Source organism: Equus asinus, chromosome 8, assembly GCF_041296235.1.
Source record: "Equus asinus isolate D_3611 breed Donkey chromosome 8, EquAss-T2T_v2, whole genome shotgun sequence".
Classification (NCBI taxonomy): Eukaryota; Metazoa; Chordata; class Mammalia; order Perissodactyla; family Equidae; genus Equus; species Equus asinus.
In genome coordinates, this window is record NC_091797.1 from 19572072 (window position 1) to 19591032 (window position 18961).

Consider the following 18961-nt stretch of genomic DNA (forward strand, 5'->3'; position numbering starts at 1 on the left):
GAGAATGAATCGAATATTTTGTTTTGGCTTATTTTGTAAAGTCTATTGTTCCTGACTCCAGAGAGAATATAGTGCTATGTTCTTTTTGAATGTAAAATAAAATAGGAAAAGCAAAAGCCCAGCCCAGCAAAACAGCTTCTCTATAGCAGTCAGCAAAAATGGCAAAATAGAGGTGTTTGCCCTACTAACTGGGTGGTAATCAGAGGCAGGCTGAAACGCCGGCCTTTCTTCTGCTCTCTAGGATGCCTCTGGAAGGTCGTGTTCATTGTCACTGAAAATGCCTGTGGGGAGCGATATGAAAAGTCATTGTCTGCTCCCTTTTTTCCTCTTGCTATTTTTAGCTCTTGTTAGGGAGATCAATTTGCGTTAACTGCAGAGGAGAGCTTAAAACGGGGCTCGAGTTTCAAGTTGCGTACATCGGCTATATTTAGATTTTTTTCCAAATTCTTCTCCGTCAAAACATGCCATAGTAAAGCAATTTTGCTGGCTTTCTGCTTGGTAAACGTTGTCTCCCCCAGATGGAAAATTTATTTCTTTACTTCATGGAACTTATAAGGAAGAAACATTTTCTATTCCAGGCTCATTGATTCAAATGTAGAGAAAATTCCATTTTTGAAATGTAGATGAACACCTATATTTTGGGTGCATGTGGGATGACTATTACATCAGCCTCAGTTCTTCTTCAACAATTGCTATTTTCTGATCACAGATAGGAAAAGAAAATAAAGCAGCCGGTCTCCAGTGTTGCAGGTGGTGCCATCCCTACGTGTCCTTCCCCACCCAAGGGACGCAGATTGGGACCCTGGAACACATGCTTATAATTTTCCATCTCCTTTGGAAGAATTTTCCCTGGAAAATAAATTTTAAAGGGTTTTTCTTCTCAGCATATATTTTGCAATTATCCTCAATCACTATTGAGTAGCTATATAAAATACTTCCCTTTCTTATTTCACAGGTAAAACACTCATGTTGTAGAAAAATAGAAAACGCCCAAAGTTTGGGCCTGTGTATGTGTGCATGTGTGCCTGTGCGTGTGTGTGTGTGTGTGCGTCCCCATAGCTGTTCCCTTATCCAGGCTCCTGATACTGGGAAAGGTGGAACAGGATGGTCCCTCTGAGAGGAAAGCCTGGTGACTTTGTGTCCGAGCTCACAGAGAGCCCATCCAGGCAGCTCCTGTTCCCTCGTGTCTGTGCTTCCTCTCCCCACCGCCCCGCCCGGTGGACAGTCCCCTCTCACAAGCCTCCAGCCCCTTTTCTCAGGTTTGCCTTCACCTTGCTCTTGTCCTTCAATGGTTTCCTCAGTCTTTCCCGCCCTTACCTTCCTCCTAGGTTTGCACGTCTTTGTCTCCACCAATTCAGGTCCTCAGTCAATCAGTTGTCCCCATGAAGGACTTTCAGTCCTAAATGACTCAGGAGGGAATGAAGATAAATGGTTCCCCTGATCCAGTCTCGGATAGAAACCCCCAGAAAATAAGCAAATTTTCTCTTATTGAAATAGAGTACCACTTAGAACAAAACTACAGAAGTATTCTCTCTCTGCCTCTTTCGTCTTTCTTCGTCTCCCCGCCGCTCTGTCTCTGTCTCTCCTTCCTCATCCCTTTCTCCCGCCATCTCTTTCTCTCCCCGCTCTGATATCTCTCTCTTTTTCTCTTTCTCCCTCCCCGTCCCCTCCCCCCCTTCCTCTCCCTCCTTCTCTCCCCCTGCCCATCTTACTAAGGACCCCTTCTGTTTTCCTACTTTGATGTGGGTCAGGACTGAGGATGGGGGTGAGGGAAAAGAAACCCCATCATCCATGTTGATAGTATCTTTCTAACATGGACTCATCCTAGACCCACTGAGGCAGGGAAGTCTCGTTCAGCCCTGAGGTCCTCTCTGCGCCATCCCAACCTCATTCCTAAGCACGTCAGAGGCAGAATGGTGGTCAGGCTTTGAGGGGAGTCCTGGCTCCACGCTTGTTTATGGTGACCTTGAGCAATCTACCTCACCTCTCTGCACCTCCTTTTTTGAAAATGGTGATTATCTGACTACCTGCAAGGTCATCGTGAAGATGGAATAATTAATAAACACAAAGCACTTAGGCAGTGCCTGGCACAGAGGAACTATCAGACCCATGGGGAGTGTTTACGATCATTCTGCTCTGAGCAGTGCTGTGTAGCAGAGCATCCTCAGAGACATGGTCCTCTGTCATTACATGAACTAAGGTATGGACAGCACCTGAGAGAGCGACTATCAGCCAGTGAGAGCGATGCACGTGTCCTTTGTGATGTGGTTGTTATTTACGTGGCCCGGTTCTTTGAAGTGCCCATGAAATATCTGGGCTGGTCTGTGCTTTGCTTTATACTCTTTGCCGCCAGGCTTAGAGGGCATCCTTTGATGGAAGCAGCTGCCGCCACAGGGAAAGCAACAGGGTTGCTATTTAGTGATGCTTCCTGCCCTCCAGTCTGCCGACAGCATTTTTCTCCGGGGTCTACCAAAATTCAACATGAGCTCATGGGAATGCAAAGGAATCAGAGAGAGAAAGCTTGCAAAGGACTTCCCTCCCTGGAATATTTCTTCTCCCTCTTTCCACTTCCACTTAGAAAATGAATTCCTTCTCTGCTCCCAGATGGAGCTTGTGAATAGGACATCACCAAATAGCTGTGACTTTAGAAGTTTCTGGTAAGTCCTTGTGCCCTGGAATATCTCTTCTTTTCTTTTCTAGCTGTAAATGAATCCCAAAGATGAAGAGAGCTATTTATCTTACTTTTGGATGATGATTAAAACTCAGAATGTGAGTTTGAACCCGGGCTTCACCTTATTAGCTGTGTGTCCTTGAGCGACTTTCTTAACTTCTCTGTGCCTCAGCTGCCTCAATAGTAAAATCGGAATGTTGCAAGCATCAAATGAGATAATCGTATAAATCTATATGTCCAGCACTGGACCGAGTAAATGCTCAGTGTGTTACCTATTTATTATCATTTGATTTTCAAACCATGTCTTAGGCACCTATTAAAATGTGAGTGCCTATGTTAAGTTCTCAGCTCAGTGTTTCTTAGTGTGAAAGCTAGGATATTTTGGAATTGACAGTCCTACACGTTGTAGTACATTGAGCACCTTTGGGCCTCAGTTACTAAATGCCAGTATCCACACCCAGCCCAGTTCTTATGATAACCAAAAAAAAAATTCCCCATCGCATTTCCAGACACCCCTGGGAATGTAGCACCCTTGTTTGAGAATCACACTAATTACACTTTTGCAGGATTTCTCAGGCAGTTCTCAAAGTGCCAAAGAGCCATCAGAGACATAGAGGCAGGGCGTGCCCATAAGGGGTCAGAGGTACCAGGTGGGAGCAGAAACAGGACGCTAAGAGGGGGAGACAGCACAGAGGAGGGTCCCCTGCCCTCTCCTCCTTCCAGAAACACACACACACTTTCTGTCCTTCCCTTTGGAAAACCAGGGAAAGACAAGAGTGTCCGTAGATGACTTAAGAATGCTATTAATTAGTTGGGGAGGGAGGTGTCACTTTGGGAAAATGCCTGATGTTTTTTGCTATAATGCAGTCCTTCTCTTGAGGAACACTTGTGGCCCCAAACCAAACCAACATGGGTCCCGCCAGGATTGAGAGAGGGTCATAAGACAGGACAAGCTCCAATACAGGCCAACTCGGGCTTACAGGGGAGGAGGTGCAGGCCACCATCCCTGCTTGGGCGTGTCGCTCTCTCCTTCCCTCCTCTCCAGATGTTTGACAGCTGGATCCGCACCAGGCACCTCTGTTTCCACAGTTGACAAGGGAGTGGGAAACTGGGGAAGCCTCGTGGGCCTTCCTATTCTATCAAATTCTAAACCTAACCCTTGAAAGAAAAGGAAATCGAAATGTGAACACCTTCCAAGCACGTTTCAAGTCATCCTGAACGCTTCCTGAGTCTCTGGGTTCCATCTCACCAGCAGGCAGCATGTGCAGGAAAAGCCACACACAGAGAAATTCTGTTTTACTTATTCCGTAGAGCAGGACCGATGCTCCCTCCTTCCTCCTGAAAATACCACATTTACAGTAAAAATACTGGGGAGGGGGGTTTGCAGTGCCTTTTAAACATGACCAAGCCTGAAATCATTTTAAGCTTGGCATTTCCATTTTTCTTCTTAATCAAATATAAAAGGCTCTTAAGCCAAACTAAAGTTTCATACTCAGCGCACAACCCGGGACGGTTCTGTGTTCAAGGGTCCTGTTGGAAATGTTCTTAGCACTTGCCTTTATAAACCATCTTCCATTCTTAAAATCCAGCATAGATTAATAGCTGACACCTGCTTTTTCCCTGTTTGGTTCGGAATTCACTGAAGGTTAGCTAAGAAAGAAGACAGGTGAGATCAATAATGCCAGCTTCGTTTCTGATGAAAGGCTAAAGCTGAGAAGGTGCCGCAGTTGAACAACAGCCAGGGCTTCCTAATGCTGATGGAGAACGGCAGACTGCCCCTGACCCGGCAGGGTCTTTTCTGCTGGGCTTAGCACGTGGCCAAGAGCACAAGCCCTTTGTGGGCAGGGATGGCTCAAAGAGAAAGGTGGGAGAGGTGAGCTGGCATTTCCAGTTCTTTTCCCCCAAGTGACCCACCAGGTGCCAGGCCTCTTCCACTGGAGAGGAGTAAGAGAGGGGCCCAGGAGAGAGGTCCCCAATGATATGCTAATGGAGCTCCTTCTACATGGAGGGAACTCCCGGGACTGATGAAGCATCCACTCTAACATAGCACTTGTGCCAGAGAAAGGGGAAGAAACACCAAAAGGCAATTAATTTCACCTCACTTGTAGTGATTTAGCTTGCTTTCGAACAAAGAGAACTTGTATGACCCATGACTTATCAATTGCAACATAACAAATACACCAAAACGAAGGGCTTAAAACAGTAGCCATCGTTTATTTTGCTCGCAAATCTGCTATCTGGGCAGGGAGGAGGGACGGCTCACCTCTGCTCCATGAGGTGTTGCCGGGGCGGCTCAGCTGAGGACTGGGGAATCAGCCTTCAAGATGGTTCACTCGCTTGGCTGGCAAGGTGGTGTGGCTGTTGGCTGGGAGCTCAGACAGGCTGTGAGTCAGCGACCCCAATTCCTCTCCACCTGAGCCTGGCTGTGGGCTGCTTGGGCTTCCTTCCACATAGAGGTGAGGTTCCAACAGTAAGCACCCTGACAGAGCAAGGTGGAAGTGCATGGCATTTTTGTGACCTAACTCAGAAGTCACACTGTTCCTCCTGCCATGCTGTAGTAGTCAAGGCAGTCATAAAGCCCTGTCCAGATCTGAGGGGAGGGAACACAGTGGGAACTGTCCTCGATGGAGGAGCGGCAAGGTTCTAGAAGAGCAGTGTTGGGCAGGAAATATTATGACCATCTTTTCAAAACGCAGTCAGTCTGCTACAACGCATAACTTTCCCATTGAGAATTCACCTTTAATATGAGAAAGAATAAAATTAAAGCAAGAAGGAGGCAGAGAGGGTCTTTTTCCAGAGTCCAAAGCTACCATAGGAGATGTAAATCGACTCACTCTATAATTTATAGTCCTTTTCTTTTTATAATGTATTAAATGTTGTCTTTTGAGAAGATTCATTTTGAAGATCTAAGGAATCCATGCCTAGAACAGCTGGGAATAGGCCAAAACAAAAAGGCCAGATGTAGAAGGAATAAATAGTCCATTAAAGAACAAATATTCACTAAAAATATGAGTTGCCATGAAAATACATTAGAAGTCAAAGTTAAAACTAGGCTCCCTTTCAGCAGAGTCTCTTGTAGAAAATGGAAACAGCGGGCTAAAGAGAGGCAAGACCTTTGAGTGGTTCCGAGCGCATTCTTTGAAGTCAGACAGACTTGAGTTTGAATCCGGCTCTGCCGTTTACTCCCTGTGTGATCTCAGTTTCCTCCTGTATAAACTTGACATTGTGAAACCCACATTACAGAGCTATTGTCATGGTCAAATATCCGATTTATGAGAGGTCCTTAGAGCTGTGTCTGGCATTTAGCAAGGGCTCAGTAAATCACTGCTGTCACGTTTAAGGCAGATGGCAAGTGTCTGTGACATCTCCTGTCCTGGCACTGAGAGCATTCTGAAAACAGGATAAAGAGCTGCCCTTAAAGAGTTTTCAGCCTTGTTGAAAAGCTAAAATTTACATGAGTTAAACCATGGGAGAAAAATTCATGTGTGAGCACGTACTGGATGTTACACAGTATGTCATCACTAGGCAAGCTTGATGCCTTTCACAGACCAGTCATATATTTACTGAGCACGAACATGCACCCTAAGCTGCAGAAATCACAAAAGAAGTTCAAGCCCTGACTTCAGTGGTTTGGAATATAAAACATCACTGGATGAAATAACTAAGGAATAATGCAAAAGCTGATATAGTTAAGCATTGTAAGTAAGTGGGTCCCACTATCTCAGAAGAAGAAAATCGGAGATCTCATTTAAAAAGCAACTTGTGATTTTCCTTCTCATAGCCGTAGAGGTATGGAAATGCGTAGGAGGAGAGAAGAAAAAGGAGAGAGACTTTGCCGGGGGATCAGGAGTTAGGGGAAAAAAGATCATTCATCTGAATTCATGACACCAGCTGTTCACTTGAATCGTGGGACTCAGCGGGTCATCCCCCACCCCCAGTGCTGTCCACAAGAGTGATTCCACTGAGTGAAAGCTCTTTGGGATTATTCAGCTGCTTAATTCTTTAACTGTTGTGCAGTGTGACTAGATTAGTTCATCGTATTGAAAACTAGAAATGATTTTGGGGGCAGCACTGACCAAAATATCACCTTAAATAACCATATCATGCATCTCCGGAGGGCGTGATAAAGTCCTTGACACGTATTTCTTTATGTCGTAGCATCCCAGGGATGTGGTCGTTATTCCCATTTTACTGATGAGGAACACTGAGGCTTAGTATGTCGTATAACTCTCAGAGTCGCATCACTAGGGTGTGATAGGGTGGAGCATCCAAGTGTCTTTTCAGGAAGCTTCTTCTGGCAGGAAGATCAGTTCCTGTGACGAGGAGACTAGCTAAGGTCCCCTGATGGGAGGAGGTGAATTGTGGACAGGGTCACTGCCAGCTGGTGCGGGGAAGAGGCACGTGGAGGAATGTTTCAAAGCGACATTCAGTAATGCTTGGCGAGTGAGTAACCACAGTAGGTGAAAGAAAGGGGAGGTTCAAGGATGACCACCTCTAAGGATTTGCACCCAGACTGCTGAAGAATGGTGGAACCTCTAAGAGAAATGCAATAGCTGGGAAGGAAACATAGACTGAGAGGGAAAATAAACACTTCTCCTTGAGAGATGTGAGTTGGAGACGTAAATAGAGATGTCAGTAAGTTGAGATGCAGGTGCAAGATCAGGCCGGGTACGTGGCTCCTCACAGGACAGGAATTAGGAGCTCATGTCGTCCCAGAGAAAGAATCTTCTGAGAAGAACAGCAGCAATGCTGAGGAAGACAGCAAGCCTCAGCCTGTGCCTGCCAGACTTTGCCGTATTTTGCACGCCTCTAGCGCAAGAATTCCACCCCCTCCTGGCACAGCTCACAGAAGGACGGCACTGAGGGTTTAGGAGAGTTGCCTTTCTCTCCATCACAAAAGTTTTCTTGTTAGGAATCGGAACAGTCTCAACTCTGCTTCACTACGTGGAAATGTAGCTCTGTATTGTCAGCCCACGCATCTGCATTATGCTTACTTTTACAAACTGTGCATAATCACACCCATTATTTTAGAAAGAATTCAAGAAGGGGCCAATTTATGGCCCATAAGCCAAAGGTGGCGTGATGGAGAACTTCCAGGGACACTGGACCAACAGTCCCCAACACACTTCTCTACGATTGCGCCAGAACCACGTCACCATCTCCCCCAGCGCCCTGGTCGGCACAGGGACTCGACCTCTCCCCTCCTGAGAACAGGAAGCAGCTGTGGGCACCTCCACTTCCTCCAGTCTTGCAGGAAGTGGGATGTCGTCACCAACCTGTCTCCATCCATTCTGGAAAAGAGCAGACAGAACTTTGGCGTCTATTTCGAACAGCAGCCAAACCTGCGTCAGCTGCAAAGGCCTGAATGAGCGTTTCACTTTTGACCACGTGCTGGAGGATTTTGCATGTGCTTGGCTGGCAATTTTTTTCACGGGGGTTGGTGGAAAACCCTGATCAGTGCGTTTTCTGAGGGGTTTTGGTCCTGGCCTCCATTCTGCTCCCTGGTGAAATGACGGTTTAAATACAGGCTAGAAGAGTTGAGAGTGTGGGGGGTGAATCTCTGCTGTCCTTTAAAAGAAACACTGGGCTGTGCTCACTTCACTGTGGCAGGACCTGCCCCGCCTTGTATAGACAAGGCCCCATGGGCTCCCTGTCCCCTACTGAGCCTAGTCGGTCCCCACGCACGGTGACAGCATTGACGTCAGCCCTTGTGGTAGAGGAATTAGCTGAAGCCCAAAGGAAAAGAGAGGCCAAAAAAAGAAAAATTTAATCCAGCAAGACCAGAGCTATTCCTTTTTATTTTGTGGGCTCTCAGCAGCTGTTAAGCTTTGCTGGATTTTGATAGTAAGAAAGTTTCCAAAAATAAAACAGTGAAATGTCAGAGTTAATGGGATCACAGCAATAAAATAGCTCTCCAACCGCGCAATCCCTGACTTCGTTAACTCCACGTGAAAGTCACCCTGCAGAGTGTCCCCCTGAGCTTGCCCCTCAATCCCACGTGTGCCCCCAGAACCTAGTCCAGGAGGAAGGCATCACTTTTGAAGCGGTAAACACATGGCAACCAGAGGTGTCCTTAAAGAAATGTTCTTTATCCAAGTCAGGGGCAAACGAATGGTTTAATCAAAGGCTAGCTTCATTGTGTATATTTCACTACTATTGAAAAAAAAAAAGCCTTCTTCTTGCCACCAGATGAGGAAAAGGGCAGGGTGTCTGGTCAGTCCCCTGGCCGGGGTCCCTGCTGTCACCACCTCACCCCCAGGTCCCACAGTCTCCACGCTTGCCCTGCTGTGGCAGATTCTTTTCTGTCATCCTCACATCAGAGGTCAGGAGACTGCCACCCGCTTCATCCCTGCAGCAGCCACCGGAGTTTCTTCAAAAGGCACTTCTCCAAGTCTTAGAACTTCGAAGAAATCCTATAGAGAAAATCAAGAGCCGCCTCAGTGATTACTCAGAAATCATTTATTTCTCTGTCTGTTGTTGGAGAGTGTCTCCCTTTCAGAATTGCAAAGCATTCCTGAAAGAAAGAGAACGTTTTAGAAACCCTGGATACAATGAACTCAGCTGCTGTTGGCTGGGGAGCGGTGAGGGATTTACTGTTCTCCCGTAAATGAAGATGAGAACACCAAGATTAATTAGCGCTGATGGCTGGGAGCGGCTCCAGACCCGATCTGGGATCCCTTGCTTCTTTTTCTATATGCGTGCCCAGCATCCCTCCCGCCACTGCCCTCTACCTGCACAGTTATCATTTTCCAGTGAAAAATTACGATGCAGAATGGAGGGAGGGAGGGGGCACATTATGAGCATGCCAGTGTCCTCACAGGACCACAGCCTCCTGCCTGTCACACGAAGCTGTGTAACAGTGGCCACCTAGACACTGAAACACCTGGAAGGGTACTGGGTACCAATGTGGATGTCACTAAGTCAGAATCGGCAGCATTGCATCCTCATACTGGTAAACTGTTTTTAACAAGCACCCCCAGTCAACTGTCACGTGTTTGAGATCCACTGCTCAAAGATGCCACCAACCAGGGCTGCACACGCCTGGCCCAGAGTCTTTTATGCAACTCTCAGATAAAGTCAGTTTCCTATAGAGTCCCCTCCTTAGCAATATCTGAAGTGGTTCTTCTACCTTGGGATTTTGATAAAAATGACAAAATACTTTAAGGAGAACAGAATAAACACAATTGTGCGTGAGCTGTAAGTAGCATCAATATGCATACCACAACCACAGTGTATGTAGTATAATAAGTTCAGAAGGGAATACAGTGCAGTTAGGTTAGTGCTGTCCTGGGGCGAGAAGCAAAGCGTGGCATGAGTGACTCAGGCCATATCTCCTTCTTGGTTCTGCTCTGCGTCCCCTGTTTGTGTCACCGTCCTCGCCTGAATCCGAACAGGTCCATGTCAGCTCCCTTATATCAGAGATTGAATACTTGTTGACACAACTCTCTCTACCTACAATTTCACCAAATCTAGACTTTAAATTATAGTCTTTATAAGCCATATTTCTATGGCTCAGGCTAGTTCTGTTCCTCTTTGCTGCTGCCAATATCCAGGGAAATGCCGGAGGTGTGATGCTCCATTTCTGCAAAATATTCTTTGTCCTCGTCCAGGAGAGCCTTTGCTCTCCACACCAGCATGTCGAAGGGGCTCCAGTAAGGACTCCTCTGACTCGTGACAGAAAGAAAGGACTCTTAGCAGGGTATGGCCATATTAGTTTGCTAGGGCTGCTATAATCAAGTACCACAAACTGAGTGGTTTAAGGAACAAAAACTTATTGACTCAAGTTCTGGAGGTTAGAGGTCCGAGATGAAGGCATGGACAGGGCCATGCTCCCTCTGAAGCTGCTAGGGCAAGATCTATTCCAGACCTGTCTTCTAGCTTCTGGTAGTCCTTGCCCTGTGCCAGCATAACTCCCATCGTCACATGGCCTTCTCCATGTATGAGCACCCGGGTCCTAATTTCCCCTTTTTATAAGGTTACCCATCATTTTGAAGTAGGACACACCCTAATGGCCTCATTTAATCTGCAAAGACCCTATTTCCAAATAAGGTCACACTCACAGATACTGGTCAACATCTTTTAGGGGGACGTGATTCAACCCATAACAACAGCTGACTCTGAACATTTACATCCTGTTCTCACCATTGATGCTCACCGAGATGTGCACGATAGATAGCTCATAAGTCGTACCCTAGCACTGGAATGTCTAGCACTTGCTCTGGCCGTCCAGAAGGTGCGTTTTCCACTACAGACTGAGGGCAACAGGCAAGATTCCTGGACTGGGTGGTGTCTGGCTTCAGTCCTGGAAGGAGGGCAGGATTTAGGGAGCTCTCAGAGAGAGGTAAGACAATGCCAAATAAAAATGTGGCTGTCACGACTGGTGAGAGAGTGTACAGAGTCTTTTGTCCTAGTCTAAGAAATTAGGACCCCATCTAGTGAGACCTGGAAAGCCGCTGCCCAGGAGGATGTCTGGGAGACATTGCTTGTAGATTTTGCCCATTCGTGAAGGATGGGAAGTGAAGGATAGGATGTCGGGAGAAGATTAAGATGAGTATGTCGACAGCTGAGTTGAGAAGTTACGAGCATGCAGATTGAGAATGCCCCTGCCTCCTGCCCCACCACCTGGAGGCCTTCCACTTGTCTTTAGACCCGGATCAGCTGTCACCTCCACTGGGAAGCCTTTCAGAGTTACTTGCTCCTTACAATTGGGTACCATAGTCCTTGACATATTGCCCCTAGAGCTTACCAAGGTAGTATTTTGTGACACTTCCTATTTCTACACGCTGCCACTGGTCTGTGCTCTTGTGAAAGACACAAATATTTTTTATTGTGCCTTGTAGCCTTTATGAGCAGCAATGGGCCAGACCATGGGAGATGCTCCATAATACCTTCTGAAGTGAAACAAAGACAGACAGGAAGCCAGTCGGGGCACAGCGATTTGGCTGTAAGATAAGCCATTCAAGAATGAGAGACTCTCGGAACTGGAAGGGACCATCATCTAACTCAGTGACCCAGCAACCACTGCAAATTCCAGACAAAGCCATGATCCCGCCTTATTCCATCCTGGGGCAGCTCTTGCTATAAAAAGTGTACAGCTGGAGGAGAACTTAGAGACTACCTTAGCCAGAAGATGAAGAAGTGAAGTGATTGGCTCAAGGTTACTCAGCAATTAGCAGTAATGCTGGGAAATGGAAGAGAAACTGGTAACTAACTGCCAGACATAATCAGTAATCGCCATGATCCTCTGGACTGTGGTAATTACCATTCTGAAGTCTACAGCTGAGGATGCTGAGGCTGAGAGAGGTTACCTGGCCTGTTCAGTATTGTGCACTTGATGGTGGTCGAGCTGGGATTCAATGACAGATTGAGCTCATTCCATCTTCCAGTAGCCCGTGCCATCCCTAGGTAGGATGCCAGGTTTCCCGAGACGCTGGAAAATGTTCTTCTCACCTCCTAAGCAAACCTTGCCAAAGAATCTGTTTGGAAACCCCTTCCCCTCTCTCACCCTCCATTTTTCTTGCTTTTCAGGAGAGAAGTATGAGCTGCACGCAGGGACTGAGTCCACCCCAAGTGTCGTCGTGCACGTGTGTGACAGTGACATCGAGGAAGAAGAGGATCCAAAGACGTCCCCAAAGCCAAAAATCATCCAGACCCGGCGTCCCGGCCTGCCACCCTCCGTGTCCAACTGAGCTCACCGCTCCGCCTCGACGATAATATGTCTCCTCTTTATCATGCTTTTTTTCCCCCCTGTTGTTTGTTTGTCGAAAAAAAAATAATTGCCTTTAAATCCCTGGGCGTGTGATTGTTTGAGATCCCTTCCTTGTAATCAAGCCTCTTGGACAAAAGGGCTAGGAAAAGGAGATCTGTTTCCTGATCATATCATACTCATCAAATATAATCCATTATTTAGAAAGTTCTAGGAAAAAAGTAGTATTTTCTTATTAAACAATCGGCACAGCCTATATCTTCATTCTCTCATGTCGATCCAAGCCAGAGACATCAGTAACAAATAGCACCTGTGTTGTTTGTGAGCCGTTTCAGTCCCAGTCCTGACGTGTGTGCACTGTTCTTTCCTGGCCACTTAAGTAGGACCATAAGTAAACTTGACTTTGACTGCATGAGATAACCCTATCTGGTCTCACTCAGTCCTCTGCATCCCGACATTCCCAGGACATGCATGATCACCAGCATTTAATTTCATGATTTGAGGATATGCTATAACTCACAGGTTGTCAGCATCCAGCCATGTCCTATTTAGATTAGGAAAATTATCAGCATCGTCCAGCTCAACAAGTCTGGGTATAGTCACTATTTTGAGTCAACACTTCATAGCTCTGTTAAAATTCCTGGAGGCAAAACTGAGCTTGGCCCCAAAGATATTCCTCAGTAGGTTTTGAACACTACTTCCACACAGAACTTTCCCAGCCTCACTGGGGAGGCTTGTCCAGGGTGATGGAGACCGACTTCAGACAAACCTATTTATTACAAAAGTCTCATGTTGTCTGAAAGATTGTTTTTTTCTCTTTGTATATTTGTACAAATGTTTCAGCTGTGCTTTTAAAATCTGGATGTTTTTTATTTAGTGATTGTTCAGCCATTAGCTGCTTAAGAACATAATATGTGCATTGCTTATGAATACATTCATATACTAATGCAGATAATCTGATAATATTACTCTATAATGGATAATGCTGAATTTTGGAAGGGCACAAAACTTCTCAAGCCAATATATAAATGATTAGCCAACATCTTTGCTATCAAGACCACTTGTTTTTAAATAAAGTGAAGATGCAAGTGTCAGTTGTAGGCAATTTGGGTGAAGCTAGATTTCCAGAATGTAGCAGCCGCTGAGCATATTCAAAGGTAAAGGGTGACAGAGAAGTGTATGCTGATCCCACTCATGCAATGCCCATATTGCTTAAAAACTTTTTGTTTTCGTTACCTGTGACTTTTCTATTTCTCTAGCCCAAAGTGCATTACAGAAGATACACCTATAGAACCATTACCTTCTGCTATATGTGCCAGGCCTCGTCTACTCCTGTACATTAATGAATTACTTTAGATGCAAATGCCAATTACGATGGAGTGGGGAAATGCTTTCATGACCCCAAGCCTCAGAAAAACACACAAGAACAATAACACAGCCAACTGACGGAAGGATTGTGGTGGTTTTTGACTAAGGTGTATGTTAGTTTCATCAGAAACTTACCTAGACTGATCACTCAGAAATTAAAGTCCGTTCTACTGTGAATATAGCAATATAGTACTGGACACAGTACAGGTGAAACTGAGGACAGCATTGCTTGTAAAATCCTGAGTTTCCATAAGAAAAAGGAAGGCTCCTTTTAAAAATAAAATCTGAGGAGTGTATAATAAGCAAATGCTTTGACTTTCCTTTGCTGTGGAGGTTTTTGGCTTTTCCTTGACAAGTGGAAAATTAGACTTAATGGTGGAGAAATGCTGCCCTCTTGTGGAAGAAATGTTGCCCTCAGATGACGCAGAACTGCAGCCATTTTGTGCTGAATCTCTTCTCGGTTATTTGCGGTCATTTGACTTTTTAAGCTGCTCAGAATTTTCAGAATGCAGGTTCTAAAGAAATCTGGATGAGAGAAAATATTTGGAAATGGTTTTTAAATGTTTTAAAACAGATACCTTAGACATTTCCAACCAAATTCAGTAAAAGTGGAGATGACCATTCTGTGTAGTTGTAAAATAAAAACCCAGCGGAGTGTATGACCCAAGTGAAATCTACTGCGAAGTGTCGATGTTAGTCTTTCTCAGATCAAGTAATTGTTTCAGTAGGTTGAGTTTGGGAAGGTGGTAAGAGCAACTTTTCCCAGGAGAGCAGTAAGAAACGAGAAGGACTCCTTGAAGTGTTTCAGTGGAACCTCCCAGCACTGTGAAAGTCAGAATTGCCTCAGCATTTCCATGATGCGCATTATGCAAACCTCTTTAGCACTATTTTAAGTTTGAAAAGTTTAACTATGGAGGGGAAGGGGGAGATTTCCACCAACTGAATCATTTGTGCACGTGTATAGCTCAAAGAGCTTAGACTTCAAATATACTTGGTGAATGACTCTTTGTCCCTGTAGTGTAATTTCTGTGTTGTCTGCCTGAGTTGAATATTTTTGAGTGGTAACTGTGGAGGATGGCAATGCAGCCTATAGTCTGTCTAGGAAGTTACCAACAGATGAGATTAACTCATCTGAGCTCTTCCTGAAATGAGCAGAGGGGGAAGTGGTTGGCAGCCATCTCACAAGGAAGAGGAATTTGAGCAAGGCCTGGAGGGATGGGTTGGGCTCTGATAAAGGGAACTGGGAAAGCCCCCTGTTTTATTCTCATGCTGCAACCGTCTTGATCCTAAAAGCCATTTCAAGTGTCCTAGGGCCTTCTTTTAACATCTCCCCACTCTATTCTTCAGTTTAAACCAGTAATAAGAGACCCAAAGTATGCAAAAATGTATTAAATAGAACACAGAAAGCACTATCATAAAATAAAAGATAAGTACATGGTATTCCATTAAAATTAAGAGCATTTGTTCATCATTTTACACCATTAAGAGAATGAAAAGAAAAGCCTCAGACTGGGAGGAGATGTTTGCCACACTCACAGTTGTTATATAACTTATATCCGAAATGTCAAAAGAACTCCTACAAATCAATGAGAAAAAGACAGACAATTCATTTTTTAAAGACCGTCAAAATACTTAAACAGGCAATTTACACACACACCCGAAATACTCATATGGCCCCTAAACATTAGAAAGTGTTTAGTGCGGCCCGGTAGCACAGCGGTTAAGTTCGCACATTCCACTTCTTGGCGGCCCCAGGGGTTTGCTGGTTCGGATCCTGGGTGCAGACATGGTACCGCTTGGCAAAAGCCATGCTGTGGTAGGCGTCCCACGTATAAAGAAGAGGAAGATGGGCATGGATGTTAGCTCAGGGCCAGTCTTCCTCAGCAAAAAGAGGAGGATTAGCAGTAGTTAGATCAGGGCTAATTCTTCCTCAAAAAAAAAGGTGTTCGATATCATTTCTTGTCAGAGAAAGGCAAATCAAAACGTCAAAGAGGTACACCACACACCTGTCAGAATGGCCAAAATCAAGTATGGGGAAATTTGAAGTGCTGGTGACGATATGGAACAAGGCAGAGGATAAACTGGTACAGCCACCTGGGAACACTGGTAGTATCTACTAAAGCTAAACATACACCCATCTGGGAGCAGTTCCCCTCCAGGACATACGCCCAGCAGATATGCATTCTCACATCTACCAAAGGTACAGTAGCGACCCCAGCAGCATTGCTTCTAATAGCCATTAACTGGATATGACCCACATGTCCTTCAACCGTAGAATGGATAAATGAGCTGTGGTATATTCACACAAAGGAATATTACAAAAGAATAAGAAAACCCAAATTACTGAGACCTACCAACAACATGGATGGATCTCAAAATCATACTTTCGAGCAAAATAAAAGAATGCATGACGTATGACTCCATTTATGATGTTAAGAAACAGTCAAAAGTGACCTCTATTGATAGAAATAATAGAGGCTGCCTTTTGGAAGGTATTGACTGACAGGGGACACACAGGAGCCTTCTGAGGGGTGCTGTAAACACTCCGCATCTCCATCTAGATCTCCAGAGATGTGTGTATATGTGAAATTCATTTAAAACATGTGCAATAGACTGTATGTAAATTATACCTCAACTGAAACAAAACCACTACGAGAACAGGAGGAAGCAGTCATTAGTTGCAAAAAGGGTTTGAAATATCCTCATCCAGAAGCACGGCTCATCTATCTTATGTCTGTGAGATAGCTCCATATGTACAAAGCTTTCATTTAAAGTCTGTAAGTAAGTGTTTCAGAAAACGGAAAGCATAGGACTTAAGCACGGGAAGAGGCATTGTTCACTGAGATGACCTCTTGTGTGTCTGACACTGGGTTTTCAGTGGTGAACAAGGTGGGTATCATCTCTGCCATTTCAGGGAGTAGAGTCTGGTGTGAGAAAGAGAAAATAAACAAGGAAACAAGCAAATAACTAATTACAAATTCTGGTAGGCGAGCACAGTGAATAAAAGCAAGAAGACACTAGAAGATAGAGAATAAAAGTAGAGGATGATGGTCAGAGAAGGCCTCTCTGAAGAGGTGACATTTCGGCTGAACTGAAGAAGCCACCTGCCTTTGAAGTGCTGGGAGAGCATTCCAGGCAGCTGGGGTGAAGGCCATGGGTTTGGAGAGGCCTCCTCGTGTGGGAGGAAACTAAGGGTGTCATCAGTATGGCCGAAGCACAGAGAATGAGGGCAAGAGTGGCCCCACGTGAGCAAGGGCCTGGGTTCTGCAGAGCTTGATAGGCAAGAGAGGGGGCTTGGGATTCGTTTTAAGTACAATGAGAGGGTTTTCAGCAGGGGAATTGCATGACCCACTGCATCTTGTGAGACATCCTGTTCTAACAGAAGTTTCCTAACACAGAGCCGCAATCCTAAATGTCCAAACACTCTAGTGTGGGAGCTTGACCTCTCTGGCCCACGTTGGGCTTGAAAAGATAGCTTGAACAGCCGTGTCCTTCACTGCAATCTTATCTACCAAATGAATTTTCAGCAACTGACATCAATATACAGTGTCTTCCATGGTTCTAGAAAAGTTGGGTTTTTTCCCTATCACTCTCCAAGTTATTTAGAAGGCCTGGTACAGGAAAGGGGGGAACAGAGCAGCTGATCAAGAATGATAAGTCAGTGGTTCAGGAAAATATTACTTTAGCTGCTGGTACAGAATGTCCCTGCCAGAAGCCACCATGCAGAGCGTCACTGAACACTTGGCAGACATTCCCCTTAAATTTATGCAATCTGAGAAAGGGAAATTTTCAAGCAAAAGTTTTCTGTCAAACTCATTCATCTGCTCCTTTCAAAGATAGTCTAGGGAAATGTTATTGGAGTTGATTCAGGAGCTTTTTATGTCTCTGAAAGGAAGCCATAGCCAACGTTAATGGTTGTGTGTGTGTGCACACACGTGTGTATGTGTTCCCAAGTGCATTTGGTATAAGTTGGAAATAGGAAACCCAGAATAGGCTGAAATGGTTGAAATACTTCATGCTGAATGTTTTCATACACAATACCTCTTTGGCGCTTTTGCATTATTTTCCATTCTCACTCAATAATTGAGTTTGCAAACTTTTAGGGCTGGGCAGGACTGCAGGGCCTCCTTGACTAGTTGCCGTCATTAGTGAAATCATTATTGTTCTCCAAACAGCCTTTGGCTTTGCCTATGGGGTCATTTTATTCTTAAAGCAAGATTTATAGCTGTTCCTGTAATGCTGCCGAGTTCAGCCCCCAATGGCCCACATGACATGAGGTAGTGGGTGCTCTGGAACGAGTCCAAGAGGGATTCATGCTCCCAGAGGCTGGGGTGTCAGTGGCTCATGACCCTTCACTGAATGGCCAGGCATTGCATTCAGCTGGAGAGATCCCCCTACCCAAGGTCACACCCCCACCCCAGGGACAGCCTGCAATGCAGTGACTAGTCCTGGGAGTGAGAAGGCCCCGCCCTACAACTCTGGAGGACCACCCCAGCTCCAGAGCTACCTGTGGGGTCAGCTGCGGCCTCTGCATCTCAACTCTTCCCTCTGCCTAAACATACTTCCTTCTCTCCCCCACAGGTGTGGACCCTAAAGATTCCCCATAAACTTCCTATCTGCACATCCCCAGCCCTCCGCCACAGTTTGTGTCCCAGAGGGAGTATAACACTTTCATCCTCAGTAGCCTTCTCTCCATCACTTTGAACTCTCCAGGATTGTACAGCTCTTTCCATCCTTCCCTTTGCCTTTGCATTCCTAATGTGGATTGGTTATATCGGGGGCAGCAGCTTTTCCAAAAGCAACATGGCAGGTTTCCACTCCCTGCTGTCTTTGGGCTGGACGGCTGTGTTCAGGTTGGGTGGAGGAGAAGTGCTGGGAACTTGGCACAAAGTCCCACTGGGGAGAAAGGAGGGATTCTCCCAATCACCCTTGTGGCATGAGAAGAACAGCGAACACTGTTCAGCTGCAGTCAGGATCCCTTGTGAAAAACACAGGGCGGGGCCGGCCCGGTGGTGCAGCAGTTAAGTTTGCACGTTCCGCTTGTCGGCGGCCCGGGGTTTGCTGGTTTGGATCCCGAATGTGGACATGGCACCACTTGGCAAAAGCCATGCTGTGGTAGGCGTCCCACTTAGAGGAAAATGAGCACAGATGTTAGCTCAGGGCCAGTCTTCCTCAGCAAAAAGAGGAGGATTGGCAGTAGTTAGCTCAGGGCTAAT

The 18961-nt window shown here is 45.6% G+C and overlaps 1 protein-coding gene across 3 annotated transcripts in view; it reads left to right on the forward strand.

Annotated features, from left to right (window-relative positions):
* RCAN2 (regulator of calcineurin 2) overlaps positions 1-14748 on the forward strand; it is a 251254-nt gene extending 236506 nt beyond the window's left edge. For all 3 annotated transcript variants that reach the window (XM_014837503.3, XM_070514809.1, XM_014837505.3), the window contains one exon: positions 12200-14748. In XM_014837503.3, the coding sequence (XP_014692989.1) occupies positions 12200-12360 (161 nt within the window). In that variant the 3' untranslated portion in view covers positions 12361-14748. The remainder of the gene's footprint in view (positions 1-12199) is intronic.
* Positions 14749-18961: the final 4213 nt, after the last annotated feature.